Genomic DNA, 23,735 nt, shown 5'->3' with positions numbered 1-23,735 from the left:
GGATGCATTTTTGAACTTTTAGAACTGAGACAGCCATGTCCTCCAGATAAAACAGACCTTCCCTCCAAGCAAGAAATAAACAGGAAACAAGCTGTCTGAACCCACTAAAATTACTAGAATTCGAAAATCTTTTATCTTTGGGGGGCTCAGAATTTGTCAGATTGCTGTGATTCTCTTCATTTTCTGTTTAGTGTTTGAAATCTATAATTGAACTAAAAATGGAGTGTTTCTAACAGACTTTTACAATAGTAATTGAGCTTATATTCAAGTCTATGTAGTGTGAACTTGGAAAAGTAAATGAGGCAGAATGCAAGAATCAGAGATTATTATCTTTTTTTTTTTTTCTGTACATAAATGACCTTGTACCTAACACTGGATGGCACTAGTACATAATATGGATCCAAGTAGGTTACAGGAAGTGTCTAAGTTCCATTATAAGGCTTCTTTTTGCATGGAATTAACTGAATAAGGCTTTTCCTAGTATCATCCTCCTCTAAAATAGTATCTGTATTTAAGGTGCTATGCAAAGAGGATTTATAAGTCATTGGTGATATCCAATTCGATATTAATCCTGGTATTATGACAGAAACTCTGTAGACACTTGCCATAGTGATGATTTGATAAGCTACACTTGAACAAAAAGAACTCTATCCTATAGTGCAGACTAGCTTTCTGTCTGATTTCATATGATCCTGCCTTCTCTACAGAACATCACATGCAATTTTTTGAGAGTTGAATATTTGCTCTCTAAGAAGAGGATGTCAGTATTTACAAACATGAGGGGTTTACAGTGGTGCAACCAAAATGGGGAGAAAACTGAGTATCTCCTGAACTTTGAACACAGTGAAAGTCCTGTAAGCAACTGCTCCTGAGACACTGATAGCTCTGTTACTTAAAGAATGAAGAAAGACGATGCACTGTAGGCATCAGATACCAGATGAGTAAAAATGCCTCCTTCCTGCCTTCTTCTATGTGCATCTGTTGTATACTCTACAGAAGGCAATCCAGTTCAGGCTTATTTTAAATAAGTTTTCTTACCTTTGTGTATTTGCCACATTTAGAGTTCAGATATTTGTGTCTTATGCAGAGCAATGAAAAGACTTTATATCCTGAATGAGTCTGAGACTATGTCAGGTAAGTTGCATGTTGCAACTGGCTATTTGCCACTTCTTTGCTAAAGATGTAGGAGGTGACGGGATTCCTTCTCATGACCTTCACCTATTTTTTTTTTTCTGAATTCTGCTAGACAGTACTGCCTTGCTTCATTTTTCTTTTTCAAACTATAACGATTCACTACATTGCTCTTTTTTTTAAACCCCTTTGTCCATGAGGATGTCATCCTTATGCTCTTTATGCTCTTTAATATCTTCATCTGTGTCACTGACAGTGGGTTCAAGCATACCCTCAGCAAATTTGCCGATGATGCCAAGCTGTGTGGTGAAGTTGACATCCCTAAGGGACAGAATGTCATTGAGAGAGACCTAGTCAGGCTCCAGCAATGGGTCCAGGAGAACCCCAGGAGACTCAAGAAAGCCAAGAGCAGTGTCTGGGTCAGGGCAGCTTCCATTATGAGTACAAGCTGGGGAATGAAAGAGTAGAGCACAGCAGTGCCAAAATGGACCTGGGGGTACTGGCAGATGTCAAGCTGGACATGAGCTAGTAATGTGCCCTCACAGTCTAGAAAGCCAACCGAATCCTGGGTTGTATGAAAAGAAGTATGGCCAGCAGAGCTACAGAGGTGATCTTACCCCTCTATTCTGCACTGGTGAGGACTCATTTGGAGTACTGCTCCCAGATGAGGAGTCCTCAGGACAGGGGAGACATAGACCTATTGGAGTGTGTTGAGAGGAGGGCTACAAAAATGATCCAAAGGACAGAACATATTCTCTCTGACAGACTGAGATATCTGGGGCTGTTCAGGCTGAAGAAGTGGCCTTTATAGTGGCCTTTCAGTGTTTGAAGGGGGGCTGTTGTTGAAAGGGGGCAAATTCTTTAGAAGAGGCTGTTGTGGCAGGACAAGGAGAAATGCTTTCATGCTAGAAGAGGTGAGATTTAAATTAGATACAACAAACATGTTTTTTTTTTATTATAAGGGTATTGGGGTACTGGAACAGGTTATCCAGAGAGGTAATGAGTTAACATCCATGGAGGCACTCTAGGTCAGACTGGATGGTGCTTTGAGCAACGTGATTGAGCTGTAGGTGTCTTTTATCAGGCTGTAGGTGTTTGTTGCAGAGGAGATGGATTAGGTGGCCTTTAAAGGCCCCTCCCAACTCAAATAATTGTATGATTCTATGATTCTGTTCATTGGATTCTTTCACTAACTTGCAGTATGATCCCATATTTAGCTGAAGACTTATCATCTGCTCAAAAAAGAAATATTTCCTTTAAAAGTAAATACAGCCTAGTCATAATTTTCATCTTATATTTTTTATCACAATCATTAGCTGAATTAAGTCTCCCAGATACCTGTGTAAGCGAAGTCTATTCCTCAACAGATTTCCAGAGCACATTTGTCCACAAACTATTGAGATTGAGTTCTTCCCTACAGAACTGTATGACTGAGAGTGAGTGGCAAAATGTGGCAGCATTTGAAACCAGAGCAGTGTCAGCAACTTTCTGGTGATTAATACCTAAACTCAGCTGATATACACCAATTAGCCATCTATTATTATGTCTTATACCTGAAGAATACAAGGAACTGAAATCTGGGGACAGGAGCACTAGGTCTATCCAGAGATGTGGCATCAATCACTCACTGACCAAGTCAGGCAGAAAAATCTGTTTCCCAGTGCTGCAATATGGAAATCATGGATCATAGATACATCACCCTGTGGATTTTGTGTTTCTCTTAACCAAGACTGTCTTTTCCTATCATGTTGTTTTGCTGCACGGTGACCTGTGCTACCAAGTAGCATTTCTGAAATGTAAACCAAGGTGATTAATGATTCTGTACTTGTACTCTTAAAGAACCTGAAGTCTATGAAAATACTATGACAAGGATGGGAAAATTGACACAAAGAAATAGTGTGAGAAGCACTTTTTAATAGCTACACCATGTCTTTTACAAGCAATTCTTATAAAACAAAACAAAAAAACAAGCTATATTGTTAAGAAAATATATATTAAACTAAGAAGCAAACCTACCATGATTCTAACGATATTTACATTGCCCAGTAACTAAGTCTTACATCAGTGATTCACCCCCTCCCTCTCTGATCCCTGCAAACTTCTAGGGAGACTTTGTGGCACAGAAAAATAATGGCTATTCATTTTTAAGCCATATTGCTCTGAAATCTGCTGGCTACAAATAGCAGTGACTCATTGTCTTGTTTGTGTTTTACTGCTTGCTGCTTGTTACTAATATGTGACATTTTACACACACACATAAACTAAAAAGAATCTACTTCTTGTGGTCTTTATGTTGAAGTCATAAATCCTGGAATACTGCTAAAAACACAGTGACTTTCCAACAGGCAAATGAAAAGTGCCTCATCTTTTCACCAGGTGCCAACGTCCCCTAAGTAATCAACGACTTAGTTTAAAGGAAAGTGAGGGTGGATAGAAAATCAAACATCTTTTTGTAAAATATCCAGTGGCACTTTTAGGGGGTTACACAGAAGTTTATCAAAATATAGAGAGGAAAATAAATCAATTGTAACAAGTCTAGAGATATCTAGTCCCAAAAAATAATCCTGATCATGAAAGTTTTAGTAGATTTCAACCCTGAGTAACAGTAAATTGCTTTTGACATTTAATTGTTTTATGTATCATTCTTAACTGCTTAATGAAATATACATGTGTATGTTCTCCCTCGCTACCCTTGACTCTTTCTAATGAGTTCCTCATTTTGTAGCCTTCATTTGCAGTAACAGATGATTTATACTTGTATATTGAGTTCATATATTTATATTAAGATTGTTCTTAAGCCAAAAGGAAGAAAAATACAACCCGTGTGATATCTTCTGTGACTTAAACTTTATATTAGATGTGTTCTAAGTATTAGCCATTTTTAGGCTTCATACAGTGAGCATATTTGTCCTAATCCTGCATTAGGAAAACATAGCAGATGTCATCACTAAAAAATATCCTTAGAGAAGATTTTATTAACATAATTAATCTGATCAGCTTGGTAGCTATTAATTAATAATAATTATATTATTACTTTTAATTTACAAGACAACTGGGGAAAAAATGAGCTTTTAATGAAGATTACTATGACTTAAATTTTTATTCCTACTGAAAATTAAATCACAGGATAAATTATACATTTCACACTGAGAATGGGATAATGCTGAGTTTGAATTTGGACAACAGTTTATGACCACAGAACAGCTATTTAGGATACCTTGTTGGTGATTAACCAACAGATGGGGTAGATCCAGACCTTGTTTTAAAAGTAATGGAGTCTGAAAGAGAAAGCTCATAAAACCAAATTTATTTAAATTCTAATGGATAAGCTCATTATCTCTCTGGAATTAGTTCACTTCCTCTACAACACTTTCTGCATTGCTAAGACACAGTTTTTGCCTCCTGACACATAAGTGCCATAATTGTCCAGACTTACTCTATTACCAGAAAAACTCATCTGAAGAACATGACTGTTGTAACCTTTGTACAGTGAGCATAATTTGCTGAAGTTTGTAAATTCAGATTTTTGTTTCTTGTCTGTTTCTCTTGAATCTTAATAACTGACTTGACCGTATACATCTCCACTTTTTCTTATTTTATATATATATCTTATCCATCTCTATGGCAACTGCTGAGTCATGACCAGAACCACTGATTGAGCACATTGAGAAAAGACCCAGTCAGCCCTGGGAGCACAGGTGAAGGCAGTTCACCTGGGCAATTGGAATGGGTGGAGCCAGGCTCCATCTCTTTTAGACTTCATTTAAAAGCTGGCTGCCACTGAGGAAGGGTCTCTAGTTGGAGATCCCTCCTTTGTGGGGCTGTGTTTTTTTTTTTTCATTTTAATTTTTTGTGCAAGACTAGCTCCTTAGAGACAGGTGAGCATTCCATTTCATTCTTTCTCTATAACACCTTCTCATTGCATTGGTCCACTTGCTGTTATTCTATCTAACATTTTGTAGTGATTTTGTCTGGGATAAGAGTTAATTTTCTTCATGTGACTCTGTGTTTTGAATTTGTGGTGGAAACAGTGTTGACAAAATACTGAAGTTTAGGCACTGTAGAGCAGTGCTTACACTGTGCCAAGGGCTTTTCAAGCTCCTCACACTGCTCTGCCAGCTGAGACTGAGCATCTACAAAGAGCTGTTAGAGAACAGGGCCAGGAAAGCTGACTCAAGCTGGCTGAAGTGATATTTGGTACTATGTGATGTTCCCAGCAGTAAATGCTGTATGAAGAGAGGTAGAAAGGAGTGGGGTGGAGGGGATGTATAGATATGGTGTTTATCTTTCTATGTAACCGCTACATGTTAAATGCTCTGCTTTCTGAAAGCATCTGAACATCTGCTTGCCAGCAGGAAATATTAGATGAATTCCTTGTTTTGCTTTGCTTGTGAGTACAGCTTTTCCTTTACCTACTAAACTGTCCTTATCTCAGCCCATGAGTTTTCTCACTTTTACCCTTCCAATTCTCTTTCCTATCCCACTGGAGGGAGGGAGTGAGTGGCAGTGTGCTACTTATCTTCTTTCTGGGGATGAATCACATCAGCTATAATCCCCTATGTTGTTCCTTCCAGTTCTTGGAGTTTCAGTTACAGAGTACTGTGGACTCTCACCCTTCTTCTTAATGCTCTTTCTTCCTGACCTTGAACAAGTCTTATTATGCTGCCAGGAATTCACTGTATCCCTCTCCTCCCTGTCCTGCCCTTGTAATGTTCCTGAATCTGCTCCTGATCTGCTCTCTCAGCAGGTGTTCAGCCCTACAAATCTCTTTTATTTTTAGGTGAGGTTAGCCACGTGCTCTTTCCCACTTTTTCCCTTTATGCTTTGTTCAAAATAGAACTGTCTTTTTCCATTTACTTTTTATATGGAGTGTCACTTTTCTTGATTTCATACAATTCAGTTGCCAGCACATGACAAGCTAAAAGATGTTTAATTTATTATGGACTTCAAAACCAATTACTGTCTCTCTGCTCACAAAGCGAAGATTTCCTTTTTTTATTTTATTATTTATTTCCTAATGTAGTACCACTCTGCATAACTTCAATATACAATGCAGGTTCATCTGCTTCATCTTCCCCATCAGGGTTTCTTTCCTGTCGTAGCAGTAAGTGTTGATCAGGCATTGCTTTGGCCATGGTCTTACTGTTACCCTAGACCAAAAGTACTGCTGCTTGCCTTTAAAAGTGACAGTCTCTCCATTACTCCCTGATTTGGCTTCATGCACCTTTGGGCTACTACTGTGGGTTAAACCAAATGAAACTTTTTTTTACATTTGGTTACTTTCCAGCTATATCAGTTTTCTGACACAGCTTGGAGTGCAGCTGCAGGAATACAGCCAGTCACAGTGTGGGAATGGGAGGAAAAGCAGGAAATGCATGGACTTGAAGAAGAGGAAGAAGCAGCACTGACTTTATTCTTGTGGCCTAACCTTCTTGCATGAGACCTACTTTGTCTTCACCTGTAACAGCTGTTGCATAGCAAGGCAGCCTGTCCAGACCCAGAAGGAATGCTGAGCTTCTAAATGCAGTTTCCTCTACACTGAAGAAATGAAGATATGGGTCAGTTTGTTGATGTCAGATGCCAGATTCCATGCTGATCGTAATGGCATAAAGATTTCACTTTGAGAACACAGAAGCCAGTGTAGTCTCTTGGTTGCTATGTGCTACCCTATCTTTCAATCTGTTTAGTGTGCTTATGCTGGAGGAGACACCTAAGACAGAACTGTTTGGAATACGTAGAAGATGATGTAGTTGTGTATACTGTAGACAAAATACTATGGGCAAATAGGATAGTCCCACTGTTAAAGTACTGATCTTTAGGAGCACAGGCTACAGTTTAAACTTTGAGTAGGCTGATTGTTTCAATCAGTAGAAGTTACCTTACAGCCCTGAAATGGAAGCAAATTAGCAGGTGTACTATGGGACTCCTGGGGTGCTGCCTCCAAGTTTACCTTCCTTCAGAAATACCTTTTGAGTTCCCAAATACTGGTAGAAGTATTCACAGAGGAGTAAATTTGGAAACTTTGGGTTAAGCAGCACATATTTTCTGCAAGGTTCTGTGGGCATTTGAGGTAGAAGAACACTGAATGCTCAGTATAAAAATAATTTTAAAAGACAATCAAGCTGTTATGTTCATAACTCCAATGGGACATACTAAAGGCTCCTTTACTCTGGAAGGCTTTTTTTTATTTCATGTTTATATTGTCTGGTTTCAAAACACCTCTTTTTTTCTTTTTTCTTAAAGGAAGATACTGTAGTGCTGTTTTCTTTATCAACAGTCACAGTCCCCATTGTGAAGGCCACTATATAGAGAAAGAGAGCACCTTGAGATTATTTAGTAATGCTGAAACTGCTTTGAACTCGAACTGGGTTTTTAATTTGAAATCCAAACACGCTACCTCAAATTTTGTAAAGATACAGGAGTAGGAAAGAGAAGAGTGCTTCATATATTTGTTTGAAAAGCGGAACCCACAAGTCTTCTGGCTCTTCCTTTGCTTCTAGCTAAAAAAGAAGTGCTTATCCACTGAAAACATCTTAATAAATTCAAAGTTGGAAAAACATTCTCATTTTTCTTTTTGGAAAATCCATTCAGGTCTCTCAATCTGAGATCACTGCAGGCATCAATGGAGACAGCTTTGAAAATTTTCCTGGATTTGACTTGTCTCTGGAAATCATGTCTTTTCTCAACAGTTAGTGCACTATTTCTTGTCTTTGGTGCTTTTGTTTTGCAGAAACCAAGATCTCTCAGTAGTCTTACCTTAATCTACTAAGTAAGTAAATTCATAAATCTCAGTCTGAAGAATCTCCATGCACAAGGATTTTTATATTTTGTATACAGGGAAATACATTAGTAAGGTTGATTCAAGAAAGGATGTGAATATCTTATTAGTGAGCTGAAAGGAACCAGACAAATATACATGAAGATAATAATGTTTTTTGGATATACTAGTTCCCCCAGCTTAATCCCTGAAGGATCCTGCAAGCACAGGCCATTGTTTTTACCCAAGTTTTTGGGAAGATTTTGGTATTACCTTCTCTAGCTTCCTTTGTCTCAGTCTTGAGAAAAATTAACACCTTACCAGTCCATGTGTGTAATTTCCTACCAAATCCTTGTGGCTGAAGGAAAAGTGGGAAGATCAGAAGGCGAATACTGCTTGCAGATACAGTTAAATCTAACATCACTGGAAAGAAAAATGCTGACCAGAAGAGAAACTGGGACAAGCAAGTAACATGGCAGCCACCAGGTCAAGTATCCTGAGAAATTATAACTATGTAACAATAAAAGGGAAGTAACAAAATGGTAAGTTTGTGAATGAGTAACAGTATGAAATATAAAGAAAAAAAGATGGACTTCCTGACTGTCAGTTGCTGCTTTGAAATTTTCATTGGATGATTAATACCGTTTAGTATAATTTTAGAAATATAATGGAGAGATCACTCTGAATAGGAATAGAGAAGATCTGGATTTGGGCTTTTTGTAAGGACTCCTTAGAATAACAATAGGGTTTGAGAAAGGGCCAGGCACTATAAATAACTTCAGGAAGCACAATGCCAAGATTTTGAAAATGACATAAAATAAGAACCTGTTGAGAGCTATAAGAACAAAGGTGCAAAATTTTAGCTCTATTTTTTCATTAAGTGCAGAATCGCAATATACAACTGAAGGATTTAATTCCTTGGTGAAATTTATTCTATGATATTTCTGTTCTAAGCAGGTCCACTAATTGTAGTAACATGAGATTTTAATATATTAATGATTGTTCACTGTTAATGTTAGTTCAGTGACCTTAAGCAGCTTGAGCTGAAGATATTTATAGTCTGGCACTGCCTGAAGTCTTGAATGTTGAATGGGAACACTGTAAGTGCTTCTCTCAATTGTTCATTTCTGACTATCAGCTCAGACTCTTGGCACTCCATCCCTTGGTTTGCCTATTTTGTCTTGTATGCACAAATGTTGGCAGCATAGCTAAAATGACATTAGTAAGCATGGCCTGATGACAGTACAGAACTACATTATCCCAAGTCAGTTTCCAGAATAGAAATTTTAAAGCACTGTAGAAGTTGCCTCTTCTTGCACAGGGCAGCAGCAACTTAGGCAGTTCCAGAGACCCTAATGGAGTCTGGTGAATCAAATAACAAATAGAAAGGTGCACCTAAGTCATTCCTCCTGCCAAGCAGGACAAAGGCAAGTCACTGCTCTTCAGAAGAAGGAACTAAAGAAATAGTTCTTACTGATTGAATTAGTTCAATTCATGATCTTTCTGTTCTGTTTGTGATTGTTTTCAACCCCATAGCCTGACCAAACATCAGAACTATGGATTAACAGATTCAGCTGAAGTGGCTTAAAACCCTGTTCACTTGGATTTCAATATCTTCAAGAATGTAGACACTGAATGAGATTAATCACATCTAATTTTAGATAATTTTTGAAAAAAATCTGCTTTTATGCTGGTTTTCTTATTTTTAGAGTCCTTTGAGAGAAATGATATACCTGAAAGGCAATTCTTGCCATCTGAAAACAGGTAGCTAAATCAGTTAACATCTGCTCTCAAAGTATGTATTTTATTTTGTTGATTTAAAAAGACAGCCAATGGAGACTAGATGTCTCTTCTATATATATCTGTACCAGATTTATGTGGCAAGACTTTGGTAGCAGGGCCTCTATGAGGAGAGACCAGAAGGTGCTACTGCACCAGAACAAGGGGACATATTTGGATGGAACCTGCAGCTTGTGGAGGACCCATGCTGGACCAATTTGTTCCTATAGTATGGACCCCATGATATAATCTTATGCTGAAGTAGCTCTTGAAGAAATGCAGACCTTGAGAAAGAATCACATAGCATCACTTTGTGAAAGGCTGTACGTTCTGTGAGAGACTGCATGTTTGAGCAGAGGAGTGTGAGGAGGAAAGAGCCCCAGAGGCAAACTACTGTAAACATACAGCGACCCCTACTCCCCATTTTCCCAGCCACTTCTTAGAGTCAAGAGGGGAGCTGAGCCTCAGAAGGATGGTAGGGTGAGGGAATATGTTTTTAGTTTTTTGACTGTTTCTCACTGATTTATTTTAAACTGGTAATAAATTAATCTTCTCTAAGTTTAGTCTGTTTTGCTTATGATGATTACCACAGTCATCAGCCTAATTATTGGTGAGTGATCTTTCTGTTCTCATCTCAACCCCTGAGCTTATTTATCACCTGTTTTACCCCATCCTACTGAGGAGGAGGAGTGAGCAGGCAGCATGATGGATGCTTGGCTGCTAGCCAAGATTAACTTGACCTAGATTTAGATGAGAAGAACATCCCTAAATATTAACAATTTCATTCTCTTGTTTTAAGTATGGTATGCTTGTATGAATGGAGAATGTCCAGTTCTTCCTATCTTACAGATTTCCATGGCCTCCAACAGTCTTGCATTTTCACATAAGTTTGATTTGTATTTACTGTGTTTAGCTGTGTGACACTACTTTAACACGAAGTTGAGGAAGACTGTCCCATTGGGAAACCTGGAAAAAATGCTTTTTTATTTGCTAAATATTGTATCTTTGGACTTTCTTAACCACAGCTTAAAAGAAAAAAGCATTTGAGCAGTCCGTGGTGATTCAAATATTATGAGGATCATTATATATGACCTAGAGACAGATGTACAGTTCTGTCTGGCTTCATGGCCAGGCTCAGTCATAGTGAATAGAGTTGAATACAGTTGGCATAGAGTCACCAGTGCTATTCCTCAATGTTGGAGTCTTCTTCAATGTTGGAGTTTTCTTCAACATTTATCAGTGCTGTAGATGGGGGGATTGAGTGCTCCCTCAGTAGTTTTCAGATGATTCTGAGTGGGAATGCTCACCTACTTGAGGGTAGGAAGGTTCTGTAGAGGGGTCTGAATAGAGCAGGATCGATGAGCCATGTGCAGCTGTATGGTTATCAACAAGATCAAGTGCAAGGTGCTGCACTTGGATCAGCATAACCCCATGCAGTGTTAGAGGCATGGTGAATAGTGGCTGGACATTGGTCTGGCAGAGAAGGACCTAGGGGTGTTGGTCAAAAATAGGTTGAACATGAGACAGAAGTGTGCCCAGTTGACCAAGAAGGCCAATGGCATCCTGGCTATTATCAGAAATAGCATGGCCAGCAGGACTAGGGGAGAGAGACTGTCTTTTTTAATACAGCAGTGGCAAGGCCATACTTTGACTACTGAGTTGTACTTCAGGCCCTTTGCTACAGGAAGTATGTTGAGCTGCTTGAGACTGCACAGAGAAGAGCAACAAAGCTGGTAAAGGGATTAGAAAACAAGAGTTAGGAGGAATAACTGAAAGAATTGAGTGAACTATGAAGGGAGAGTCATGGGTGACCTCTTTGTTCTCTACAACTATCTGTAAGGAGGATGCAGTGAGGTGAGTGTTAGTTTCTTTTTTCAGGTGACAAGTGGCAGGATGTGAAGAGAAGACCTCAAATTGCACTGGGAGAGAAGTATAGATAGGTTTTTTTTTGTTTTTTTTTAAGGACAAGCATTGAAATGTGCTGCCCAGTGAAGTGGCAGAGTCCCCCTTCCTGGAGATATATGGTAAGAGATATATGGCTGTGGTATTAATGAATGTGCTTTACTGATGTGATTCAGTAGGGTTAATGGTTGGACTTGATGTTAGAGATCTTTTCCATCCTAGATGATTATGACTCTATGATTATATTCTATAAAAGAATATAAAAGATATGGTTAGCGACTTGGAGAGAAAAAAAAAGTAAAGTTCTGGAATCTTAGGTGGAAATGGATTTTAGACCCCACTGTTAGTGGTTATTAAACTTTGACATAAGAATAATTTCATGTTTGAAGAGAACGTCTATCAGAAAATCCCAGAGATGATGTCAAGTTTTAAATACTAGGTCAGGTAATGGTCAAGTCTTTCTTGAGCTTCTCAAGAAAAGATAGTTTGAGAATTTTGTAGAGTGCTCAGTGTTCATTCTTTTCTTATTGTCTTTTGAGACCCATTTCCATTGGGGTATTTAGATTAATATTTAAGGAGTACTGAGCACATGTACTACATTACTGCTACTCTGAGGCTAATGAATCTGATATATCAGTCTGAAAAAATGTGCAGTGGTAGAAGTCTTCTGTCTGCCTTTATAAGTCTCTCACCTAGAATGCAGAGTAAGTCCAGAAGAGGCATAAAGAAACTCTGTAGGTTTCATCCTACGTGCTCAGGCTGTGTTGTTTCTCTCTTGCAAGTACAGAAAATGTTATGTGAAAATAACCCTTGATTATCTGACAACATTTTGGTGAATTACACTGTTTTTCTGAGTAGAATGTTAAAGCCCTGTAGTGGAGAAACAGAAGCTGAAGGAAATAGGGGAGTAATATTTGTTCCACAAGTGTATGACAAGAAATGATTCTTGCTATTGTAGTCAATGGCTATGAGAGACTTGTTCCTCACCTGTTTTGTTTTCCTAGAAGCAGAAAATATATTTTTTTCCATTGTAGTTTAAGCCTTGTGAATAGTACAAACTGTGGTATCTATTCTATTATATAAACCAAGCTCATTAATTGTATAACTTCTTCATATCCACTAGAGATGTGTTTTTCTGTGTAAAACCTATTATGACCTGAGTTTGTTCATAGAAGCAGAAAAAAATGTTCCAGTGGAATTATGAAAGTCTCTCCTGTGGTGCAAAGAGATGGAATATTAATGACCTTAAATGAGAGGTATGCTGGTTACTTAAATAACAGTGATGAATCTGTAAAATGAAAGCAGTTTGGCTGATACCAAGCACTGGACTAGACCGTGCTTCCCTCTTCAAAGAAGGGCAACGAAGCTGGTGAGGGCTCTGGAGCACAAGTCTTATGAGTAATGGCTGAAGGAGCTGGGATTGTTTAGTCTGGAAAAGAGGAGGCTCAGGGGAGATGTTATTGCTCTCTATAACTACCTGAAAGGAGATTGTAGTGAGCTGGGGGTTGGCCTCTTCTCTCATGTAACTAGCGATAGGACTAGAGGGAATGGATTTAAGCTGTGTTAGGGGGGAGTCAGGCTGGATGTTGGGAAGCACTACTTCTCCAAAAGAGTGGTCAGGCTCTGGAATGGGCTGCCCAGGGAGGTGATGGAGTCACCGTCCCCGGAGGTGTTCAAGAAATGTTCGGATGTTGTGTTGAGGGATGTGGTTTAGGGAGTGCAATTGGTAATAGGTGGGTGGTTGGACTGGATGATCTTGTAGGTCTTTTCCAACCTTGGTGATTGTGATTCATCTTCTCACCCAGGGTAAGTTTGATCAGTTAGAATAATTAGTACAGGTTGAGGATCTTTGGGCCTCCAAACCTCATGTTAAATTTTTTTAATAATACTAAACCCAGTAAATGTAAGAACATTCACCTTAACAGAGCGGTATGTGTAGTGCAGAGGAGAGATCTCTTCCCAGTTTAAATGTGGCTTGAGTACTCTAAGTGCATATATTTGTGATCCAGGTATTTGGCTCAAACTTTGCTAGGCATATAGCATCCTTAGGTGATAATTATACAATATTTTTTACTAGAGAAAATCTGTACATTAAAATTTAGGGAGGAATAATTGCATGCACCAGTACAGGCTGGGGGATGGGCTGCTGGAGAGGAGCTCAGTAGAGAGGGACCTGGGTGTACTGGTGGACGACAGGTTGACCATGAGCCAGCAGTGTGCCCTTGTGGCCAGGAGGGACAATGCCATCCTGGGATGCATTAAAAAGAGCGTGGCCAGCCGGTCAAGGGAGGTGATCCTCCCCCTCTACTCTGCCGTGGTGAGGCCTCATCTGGAGTACTGTGTCCAGTTCTGGGCTCCCAGTACAAAAAAGACAGGGATCTCTTGGAAAGAGTCCAGTGCAGGGCCACAAAGATGGTGAAGGGCCTGGAAGATCTCCCCTATGAAGAAAGGCTGAGTGAACTGGGTCTCTCTAGCCTTTAGAAAAGAAGACTACATTAGTTTACAACTGGTGTTGAATACAGTGATTTGATTCCAGTGAATATTCTTCAAGAACCTGTAATATATAGCCACATTATATAATACATAGCCATATTACCCAGGGATTCTTTTTTGAATCTTTTGCCTCAAGTACATTTTCCCAATGCTTTTATTTCATTTTTAGAGTTGTATTTTATTTTTTCAGGGAGCTTATAAAGGGATTTTATTATGCCTTACATCCTTTTGTGTTGTTGGAAATGCATTTGAGTTAGAAAAACAGAACAACACTTCCAACAACAAAAGAAGTCACAATAAAACAAACAAAATGAAACGCCACACTTTAAGATGTGGGGACTGCTAAGGGATTTGATTTAGTAGTTGGGTAGGGATAGTGATAGGAGGATGGTTGGACTAGATGATCTTGTAGGTCCTTTCCAACCTAATGAACCTATGAACCTATAAGATGGAGCCAGCATCAGAAAAACATAAATCAGATTCTTCAGAGTCTACTGTAATTAGAATTTTCCTATTTTGTTTACATAGCTAGTTTCATTCTGAAAGTCATTATATCACCTTGCATAACAGCAACAGGCAGTTTCTAAAATATATTCAACTTGCTCAGAATGTGAATGAGAGATTTACAAAGAAAACTCAGGAGACAACGGGGCAATTCTTTAAACTAAAGCAGATTCAATTTATACTGGTTTTAGAGCCAGTGCAGTAGATTGCATCTTCAGAATGTCTTGCCTTATGAGAGCAGCACGGGGGTATACCCTACCTTCTATCACTGCCAGAGATGCTTAGATTACTGTATCTCTAAAGGCTGAAGTCTTCCGGAATTCTGCTACGCATCTTGATGTCCTGACAATGGAAATTAGATCAAACTCCAAATCCCTTATGTGATCTACTTGTTTCACTTTTATTCTCTCAGTGTAAAATGGATTTATACTTCCTGTACTAAAACATGAGGAAGAACTTGAGAATTGTGGTGAGAATGACCAGACAATAGTCTAGAAACAGCACTGTAAAAGAATGAATGAAATAAAGATTTTTGAGGAGAAAAGGTGTTAGTTTTTCTGCACCCAAATGAAATGCCAAGGACTTCATACTGAAATCATGGTGCAAAAAAAATCTTAGAATGTGTTAATAAAATATTAACTGTAGTTTTGTTCAAACATTAATGGAATCCTTGTTCTGCCATGAGGCCTCAGACTGCTGCTCCACTGACCTGAAAATTGCTGCATTTTATGAAGAATTAACGCTATTATCTAGCTGTCCGCAAAGAATCTTCTCACCATGTTTTGCTGAAAAATGCAGTTTAGATGGCTTATGTCTAAATTGGGGTGGGGGGTGAAGAGAGGAGAAAATTAATGCATTTTGCTAGAAAAAGCTGAGGTATACTTTTTAGTAATGTTCAGCCCTAGTGAGTTTGATGTCTACCTGTAAGAGTTCTGAAAATCAGACAGGAGTTTAACATACTATGTCAAGCTAATTGCTGCTTTGATCATTAAGTAGAACATTCATTTTATTATTGTATTTCATATTATTTTATATACTTAGCCTGTTTTCTTTGCCTTCTTAAAGAAAATCACAGGTAGGCAACTGGTAAGAGAAAAAATCTTGTTATTCTAAATTCTATAGTATGATATGATCATTTTGATCATGATCTTTGCCACAGTATCAGCATTTACAAGGTCACACAACAGCTCTTATGTAATTAAAAATCCAATTCTTTTTCTGTTATGTTTTCCATGTATTTCTCACAATTATACTTGCACAAGTTCGAGTTTTTTCTCTTAACATCAACTTGTAACTCACACACACAAAAATATAGCCAGAAGTATCATGCAGTTCTAAATCTGCAAAATCAACTGTTTTTCCTTTATTATATAAGAAAACAGTCAAATCTGAAGTCATTACAGTGTGCACAAAGACAAGATTAAATTTACGCACAAAAGTACTTGCTGCATTTGGATTGAATATGCAATGATGATATTTTCTTAATTCATTCTTTGCATATATGTAATCCTATAAAGAAATATGAATACTTCAAAATAATACATTACAAGCGAGCAACTTGTTACTGCTCATTACAATTCATTAAAAACAAAATTCACCTCTCTGTCTTCAAAGCATTATGCACATAGATTTATTGAAAAGTCATGTATGATGTGATAGGTAGTAGAGCTGACAGTAAACAAGGATTTCTTTGTCAAGCACCAAAAGAAATTTAACTAAGTCAAAGCAGTTGTAAGTCTGTTGAGACTGACATGCATCAACTGTGTCTTAAGAAAGAAAGTACTTTCAGCTTTCAGAAACATGGATTTCTTTAAAACTACAATGCAAACCATGAGCACAATTGAATAGATTCACCCACAAGAATATCAATAAACAAGACAAGTAATAGGAAGTTAATCAGGGCTTCCAGCCACTAGTTGGGCTGATGTATAGATGGGCAGCATACTTGCAGCGGGAGCTGCAAGGGTATAATGATCTAGAGGAAGGTACTGTGTATTTCTGCATACCACATACAAACTGGATCTGGTAGAACACATAGTTCATCAGTCCCAACATAATTTCCATGCAAAATATTTAAGAAATTGAAATGTAATCTTTTGAAGAGTACTCCCCAGAGCAGTGATCATGGCATCAAACTTCCAGATTTAAAGATGTGTCTGGACAACACTCTCAGACATACGGTCTGAGTTTTGGGCAGTGCTGTATGGGGCCAGGAGTTGGACTTGATGGTCCTTGTGGGTCCCTTCCAACTGAGGATATTCTACGATTAGTGCAAGAAACTTCCTTCCATTCCTCACCTGTCATCTCCATATGGTGTTCATTTTCATCCTCTGAATTAATACTAACATGAGTGGAAGTGTTTCATTGTGGGTGCAGGACTAGACCAAAAACAAACACCTCCTACTGTGCCCATGAGGAGGCCGTGAAGCTCTCCCATTCTGTTCCCCATGAGCAAAGGGACGTTCTTTGCTTATCACTCTCCACGATGAACAATGCCAGTGATGCTTCTGAATGTACCAGTGTGACTTGCATTCGTGGTTCTTTCTCCTACTGCAGACCTTTTGCAGAACTGTACCTCGATGTCGGGCCTTGTGGTGTCAGCACTGTCCCATAAGGGCTGAGGTAGTGCGTGGGCCTGCACAGTGCCAGTTTTGCTTTAGATGCACCAGGCATGCGTGCTACGCCTTGGCAAATCCACATGCAGATTAGAGATGTTTCCACGTATTTCTCAGAACGTTTTCACTCTGCCTGCTGTGAACTGTGCTACCTAGCTGCTGTGGGATGTTAGTGGGGATGGAGATGCCAGTGCAGAATGGCTGTTTTCAGCTGACACGAGCTTTGTGTGCATCTCAGAGAAGCTGAGATTTGCACTCAGCGTGCACACAGCGGCTGGCCCAGTCTGCAGAGAAGGGTCGTTACATTTGGATCACACTGCTGACATTGTTTAGGCTTTTCCTGGCAGAGCCTAGTAATTACTGTTAATTACTGTTCTGGTAGTGTTTATAGCACAGCTGACCAAATTGCTAAAGCACACATTACTGGCATTTATTTGGGTTTGAGGCTCTTCACCTTCAAGCCAATATCCTGAATGCCAGCGGTGTGGCAGGCTGTAGGTTTGGCTGCCCGCGTACCACTGGCATTGCAAGGGGAGAGGAACCCTCACACTGAGGGCACGCAAGAAGCCACATCCGGCATCATCCCGCTGAGGCCAGCCAGGCATGAAGACCCGCGTCCCAGCCGGGGAAGGTACGGGACAGCGGGCAGCAGCCGTAGGGATGCCAGCGGGATCCCGCAGCGCGAAGCGCCGTTACCGCAGCGCCCCCGCTCAACGCTGCCGGGGCCAGCGTAGGGGCGGAGGCGGCCCGGGGCTGCGCGGGGAGGCGGTGCGGCCCGCCCTGACGTCAGGGCGCCCAGCAGCGCGGCCGCCGCCTGACACCTCCCAGAGCCGGGCGAGCGGGGCTGCGGACAGCGGCGGCAGCTCCTCGGCGGCGGGACCCCGGCCCCATCGCTCCTCGGCGCCGCTCGGCTGCGTCGCGCCGATCTCGCCATGTCTGTGGCCGGGCTCAAGAAGCAGTTCCATAAAGCGACCCAGGTACCGCCCGCGGCTGCGTGGCGCAGTCCGGTCTCGGTCCGGCTGCTCAGCACGCACGCGGCCGCGCGTGGGCTGCGCGGGTACACGCTGCGCGCGGTGTGAGTGTGCACGAGCGTCCGTGTTGTGTCCGCGCGTGTTCGCGGCGCGTGAGCACGCACGGGCTGGCATGAGTGTGCGGTCCGCGAAGCGCCCCGCAGGCTGCACGGCCGCGCTGCGGTGCGGGGCGATGCGCGAGTGGCGATCCCGCTGGGGCTGGCTGCAGCGGAGCGGCAGCTCGGGCAGGTGCCCGCGTGGGCGGCGGGCGCATTCTGCTGGCTGTGTGCCGGTTTTCCATCGGCACGGCTTTAGGATGACTTTCCCCCTTCCCCGCGCCCAACCCCCAGCCCCCAGCCCACCACGACCCGCTCAGGGTACAGACAAAATCTGAATAATGAGATGTGGTCGTGTTGCTTCAGGCATGGTGCGCTACTACAAGGAGGTCAGGGTGGATGTTTCACCCAGCTTTGGTTTGTTTCGTAATGCAGAGTCTGTATGTTGTAGTCCATAAAGGTACAATTTATGAATTGGGTTTGGACTCGGTGTGCTTTGGGGATAAATCCAAAATGGTTTCGTGGAAGCTGAGGGAATTTAATCGAATTTACACACTGTAATCCAAGACTTGTGTGAGGCTCTGTTATTTTCTTTGCAAGTAAGTACAGAACTCGTAGCAATTTTCACAGATTGTCATTGCATCTTCAGGTAGCAGTGTATGTTGCTGTAAGAAGCCCCTAGGTGCAGACTTGCAGATACAGCAGCCATTAGGCTTTTCATCACCTACACTTTTCCCTTTCTCATCTATCTCTTCTCGTTCGCCTCATCTGTTGTTGCACTGAGGAGAAATGTGCCTAAAGGAATGATCTCTTACACAAGAATCAGTCCAAACTTCAGTTCTTGCTGTCTTTGCAATTATACTGCACCTACTACAAGTGTGGTGGGATGATCCAAGTCCTCCATGGGCCCATGAAGGAGCAGGGTGACATTGTGTCTCACCTTTCATACCAAATTATGCTGCATCATTGGTAAAACAGACTTCACGGAAACATGCTGCACTCATGACCGACGCAGTAAGGAGTGGTTAAGGGTGCCCGAGCCCATGCTGCAATGTCCCTCTGCTGCTGCTACTTCATTTTGTTTCTTCCTGCTACCTACAGCACTGTTACAAGCCCAGGAATTGTCACTGCTACGTTCAGTTCTCATACCAGTAAGTAAGAATTGCAGCATCTGTGTCAACCGTAGTTAAAAAGTATGTGATCTAAAGTTCACTTTCTAATGGCGTGCCTCAAATCAGCATTATTTTAAGTTAATGAGTGTGCCTCCACAGCATCAGGGGTGCGCATCCCCTCTGGAGAGCGTGGTGCAGAAGGTCTGTGAGTGCTGTTCTGTCCTTCAGATGACAAGCTCACATGGACTGTCAGCAGAACTGTCATGTAGAAGGAAGAGAGAGTTTTAGCTGTCTGGAGCCAAAATAGTTCATTTCTGATGCCAGATTTAGCAGCCTGCTATCAGATGACCCAGGGATTTTTGGGCCCAGCCGTGACTTTCACAGAGTGTTTGTATGCAGGGCATGAAGACACATTCATGTATGAGAATGACTCACAAGTAGGTTGCAAGACAGATCAGTTTATTGGCTTGTTTTCAGCATGAGTGAGAACTTCCATATGATGCCCAGTCTTAGTGAAGTCCTAAGTCACACCAGTAACAATTTCAAGTTATTTCTGATGTGTCTTTTAAACAAGGAAAGCATTTGGAAGTCTTTGGTTTAATTTCTTTCTTCTTTCATTGTTGTATGTAGGAGAACTACTAATATTACAAGTGCGTTGTGAGTATACAGTATTATTATTACAGAATACAATTTCAGTTGCAAGCACAAAGCTTTGTTCAAAGTTTAAATATTACAAAACTGTATTTCTTTAATCAATTAGCCCTTGGCAGAATTTAGAATAGTATGACTTCTATGTCTAGACTGTTTTATTGCTACGTGGGTTTTTTTGTTGTTTTGTTTTGTGAAAGGTCAGGCTCACTTGAATTAAATGATGCCACTTTTTCACCAGAAGTCATGTTGATGAACTTAATGTCTGTTAAATTCTTTGCACCAACTGTTCCTTACAGAATGAATGGAGCGTTCACCCCTATTGCCTTTTAGAGAAAAAATATTGATGGTTTTACCTTTGTACAACATCATAAATTTTAGAATGAATATTCTTGATTTGGTGAAGCTAAGAGTGAGTGTGTAGCTGAGAGATTCCTTCAAAGTTGCAAGATGTTAGGCTGACAAATACAGAAGTATAAAACAAGCTATTGCACATTTATGTCTATTATCCACAGAGCAGCTAAGGAGGAAAAATAACCACATATGAACATTGACTGTGCTGCTGAAAATCTGTTGGACATCCTTGAACTAAGAGCATTACTCAGAGTACTTTTAAATGTTGGTGTTTTTTTTTTTTCTTCTTAGAAAAGGGCAGCTAGATGCTATGCTACTAAATAGTCACTTCTCCTTTAGGTGTGCACATTCTTCTGCCATTTGTGCTATGCCAGCATGGAGAGGCTGTTGTGGCCTGCAGGTTTGTGGGCAGTTTTAACCCTGCTGGAATGGCTTTGGGTAGTAGAGATTTGACAGTATGGGACATTTAAAGAGAATTGTTTTAGAATAGCATGAGCTTCAGTTCCACGTGATTGCTTTCACAACATAATATGGCACTCGTGAGGGACAGTCAAAACTAGGATAATTTCATGGGGAATTACAGGATTGTAGGTGTTAGAAGGGATCTCTGGAAATCATGTAGTCCATGTCCTTTGGTAAAGTAGGTTACCACATAAGTTTTGGAAAGAAAGAAAGAAAAAAAGTTGGGAATGGCCATGTGCTAGATTTCCCTGGCAAGTGGTGAATAAAGTAAACTGGCCATTAAATAGTGCATCCAAATGGGCTGAACTGGTGAAAAAGGCCAAAAATACTATTTATTTTTCACTACTGTATTCTGCTGTTTATGATAAAAACTGATTTGTCTTTACACCAAGGCAGAAATTACCTGTGTATGTTTTTTTTTTTTTTTTCTTATATGGAGAAGGGATTATTTCCAGAAGGAAAAGCTGGAGGAACTGATTCTAGACCACAGCCTTTTAGAGGAAGGTACCATTCTTCCTTCTTAAACATGGCAGCCTGTGAAGTGCATGGTGAGACTGAACTTACTGTTTCATGAGGAGCAAATAAGTCTCTTGTCCTGCTCTGCTATGATTTGGGGGATCTGCATTGGTTCATGATTTCTCATTTGCAAAATGACCACATTAGAGATGAGACAGAATTTGAAAACACTGAGCACATGTATTGAATGTGTCCTGTTAGGGTGTCTGGTTATTAGGATGAGTGAAGCAAACTTAGTGCATAAAACCATGTAAACTTGTGAAGTATGTAAATAATTTTCACTGCAGCGGGTAAAACAGCCTTCCTTGAAACATGTTTTCTGTTGTTGAACTCTTCAACTGCAGCTGCCCAGTTGTTACACCATTTATTTCTTACTGATAGAGATTATGGACACTGGTATATCAACGTCATTATTTTCCAAAATCCCCATCCGGCCCCATATTATGTAGTACATCACGAGCTGTTCATGCTTACCATCCTAGGCCTTTGCAAGGGAGGCACTTCTGTCATTTTACACTGACTTTGATTGAAACTGGACTCACACAGTGTCTGTTTATCTCTTTCTTTGTCTCCTCTCAACATTATTCATGAAATTCTGTTCTGTTTCTATATGTGTATAAGTAGGTGGGCAAGTTTGAGAAGCTAGACGATACTGTATTTTTCCTGGTGGAGCTGCTGCATTTTGTGTTGCTTATGTTGGACTTGGGAAACCTTCACCTTCTGCAACATGGAAATATGCAAGCAGATGGAAGAAAGAGGAAACAAATATGTTTTTGAGGTGGCATGGCTCTAAGAACGGTGCTCAAATTAGATGCTGAAACCTCTTTGAGGGCAGTGTACCACAAAAACTGTTTTCTCTCAGTCTGGAGTGATACACTTGTAGGTCAGGGAAAATGAGTGAAGTTTTGATACAGAAATTAAGAATGTTTTTGAGAAAGTTATTTACTTATCTGTGGAGGGGAATATTTCCAGCTGCAAATAGGGAAATCCCTACTATTTGTGCACTTCAGCTTCCTTGTCAGATACAGTATTTGTATTTGGTATCATTCCCATATGTCTTTCTACTGATATTATATAACTGAAAGAGTGAAAAGTTGACCTTAATCTAAATTACCCTTTGCTTAGATATTGTATAACCCTTCTGAATTGTTGATGGCTTAAACAGTCTGCTCCAGTTTCTAACTCTGGTACTAATCTAATAGGAAGAAGTGCAGCTTAGTATATAAAAAAGATAATGGCTTTTTTTTTTTTTTTTCTTAAGCATCCATCACTGCATCTTTTCACCTGATATATGAAAATGGGTACTGCATACATGTACATATATATAAAGCTGGAACACTGATGAATAGTGCTCCCACTGATCTTTAGAAGCAATGAATATCTGTGGATGATATGCTCAAAACATAATATGGATCAGAATTTTATTTTATGTCTTGATTTTATCTCCACTGGAAGTATTACACAGCAAGGAATTAGGAAGAATGGGTTGTTGATCATCCATGCACAACAGTGTCTTTAAAATTTAAATGTGCCCTTGTGACTAGCATGCTAATAGCATTCCATAAAAAGCATTGAAGCAGTGTGTACAAGTTTAGTAGAAATGGACTTTGCAGAGGTTGCTCTGCAGAAGATTCTACAGTGCTATATGTGAACACTTCCGTGAGGTGCTGGGGTGACTGTGCATATTTTAAAGGAGTCTGAAAGCTGAAGGAGCTTGTGCACTGGCTGTTGTGATGTGAGCGTTCTGGTGAAATCTTTGACCTTAAAGGCTTGACAAGAGGGAAAGCACTGGAACTCTGGTTCCAGGAGAGGAACTTCTAGGGAGCTGTTTCGGGTCTGTAAATGTGAACTGTGAATTGGCAGGGTTTGGTTCTAAGTGCCTGGAATTAAGCAGACCCATGGCTTCCTTCTCAGGCAACCAAAGCCTGTTTCCAGCACCTTTTTTCCTTGAACCAAAAGATCTTGTTTTATGTCACCTTCTGGCAACTTCTCTGTCTCTAGTTATCATTTTCTTCACACTGTCTGCTGATGGACAGTGGTGCTGCTGACCATCTGTAAAATGTATGGCTTTATGCAGAGGAAAGAGCACTAAGCTAAAGCGCAGTATTTGTATGATGATCATTGCTACAGCAGTATTACCTTCCACTGCTTGTATAATCCAGCACTTAGTAGTGGAGAGAAAAGAGTAGCTTTCTTTTAACTTGAGGTCAGAGCGGATCTTACAGGGATCCATTGAGCTTGTCACAGAAGTATTATAAATATAATAATTATTTAAATTGTTATTAAAATATTTAGTTAGTTAGTTAGTTAGTTAGTTCTGGAGAGGAGATAAAGCAGTGGAAATTCACAGCTACCGTGTTTGTGTTTTTCACAGGGTTCTCCTTTTTTCTTTGTAG

General features: G+C 40.3%; 1 protein-coding gene across 3 annotated transcripts in view; it reads left to right on the top strand.

Moving 5' to 3' along the window:
* The first annotated feature begins 17,432 nt into the window (after nt 1–17,432).
* SH3GL2 (SH3 domain containing GRB2 like 2, endophilin A1) overlaps nt 17,433–23,735 on the top strand; it is an 89,589-nt gene continuing 83,286 nt past the window's right edge. Inside the window, exon 1 of one of the 3 annotated variants that reach the window (XM_065740628.1) lies at nt 17,433–17,480. Coding sequence is in view for 1 of the 3 variants with exons in the window: in XM_065740626.1 (XP_065596698.1) it covers nt 18,114–18,158 (45 nt within the window). In the remaining 2 variants the exon portion in view is untranslated. Of the gene's footprint in view, nt 17,481–18,105; nt 18,159–23,735 lie in introns of those variants that run through there. The other 2 variants (XM_065740626.1, XM_065740627.1) reach the window with 2 other exon arrangements.

This window comes from Cyrtonyx montezumae, unplaced genomic scaffold, assembly GCF_038088225.1.
Source record: "Cyrtonyx montezumae isolate F1298 unplaced genomic scaffold, pur_monq_1.0 scaffold_29, whole genome shotgun sequence".
Classification (NCBI taxonomy): domain Eukaryota; kingdom Metazoa; phylum Chordata; class Aves; order Galliformes; family Odontophoridae; genus Cyrtonyx; species Cyrtonyx montezumae.
This window is presented reverse-complemented; position numbering and strand designations above follow the sequence as displayed.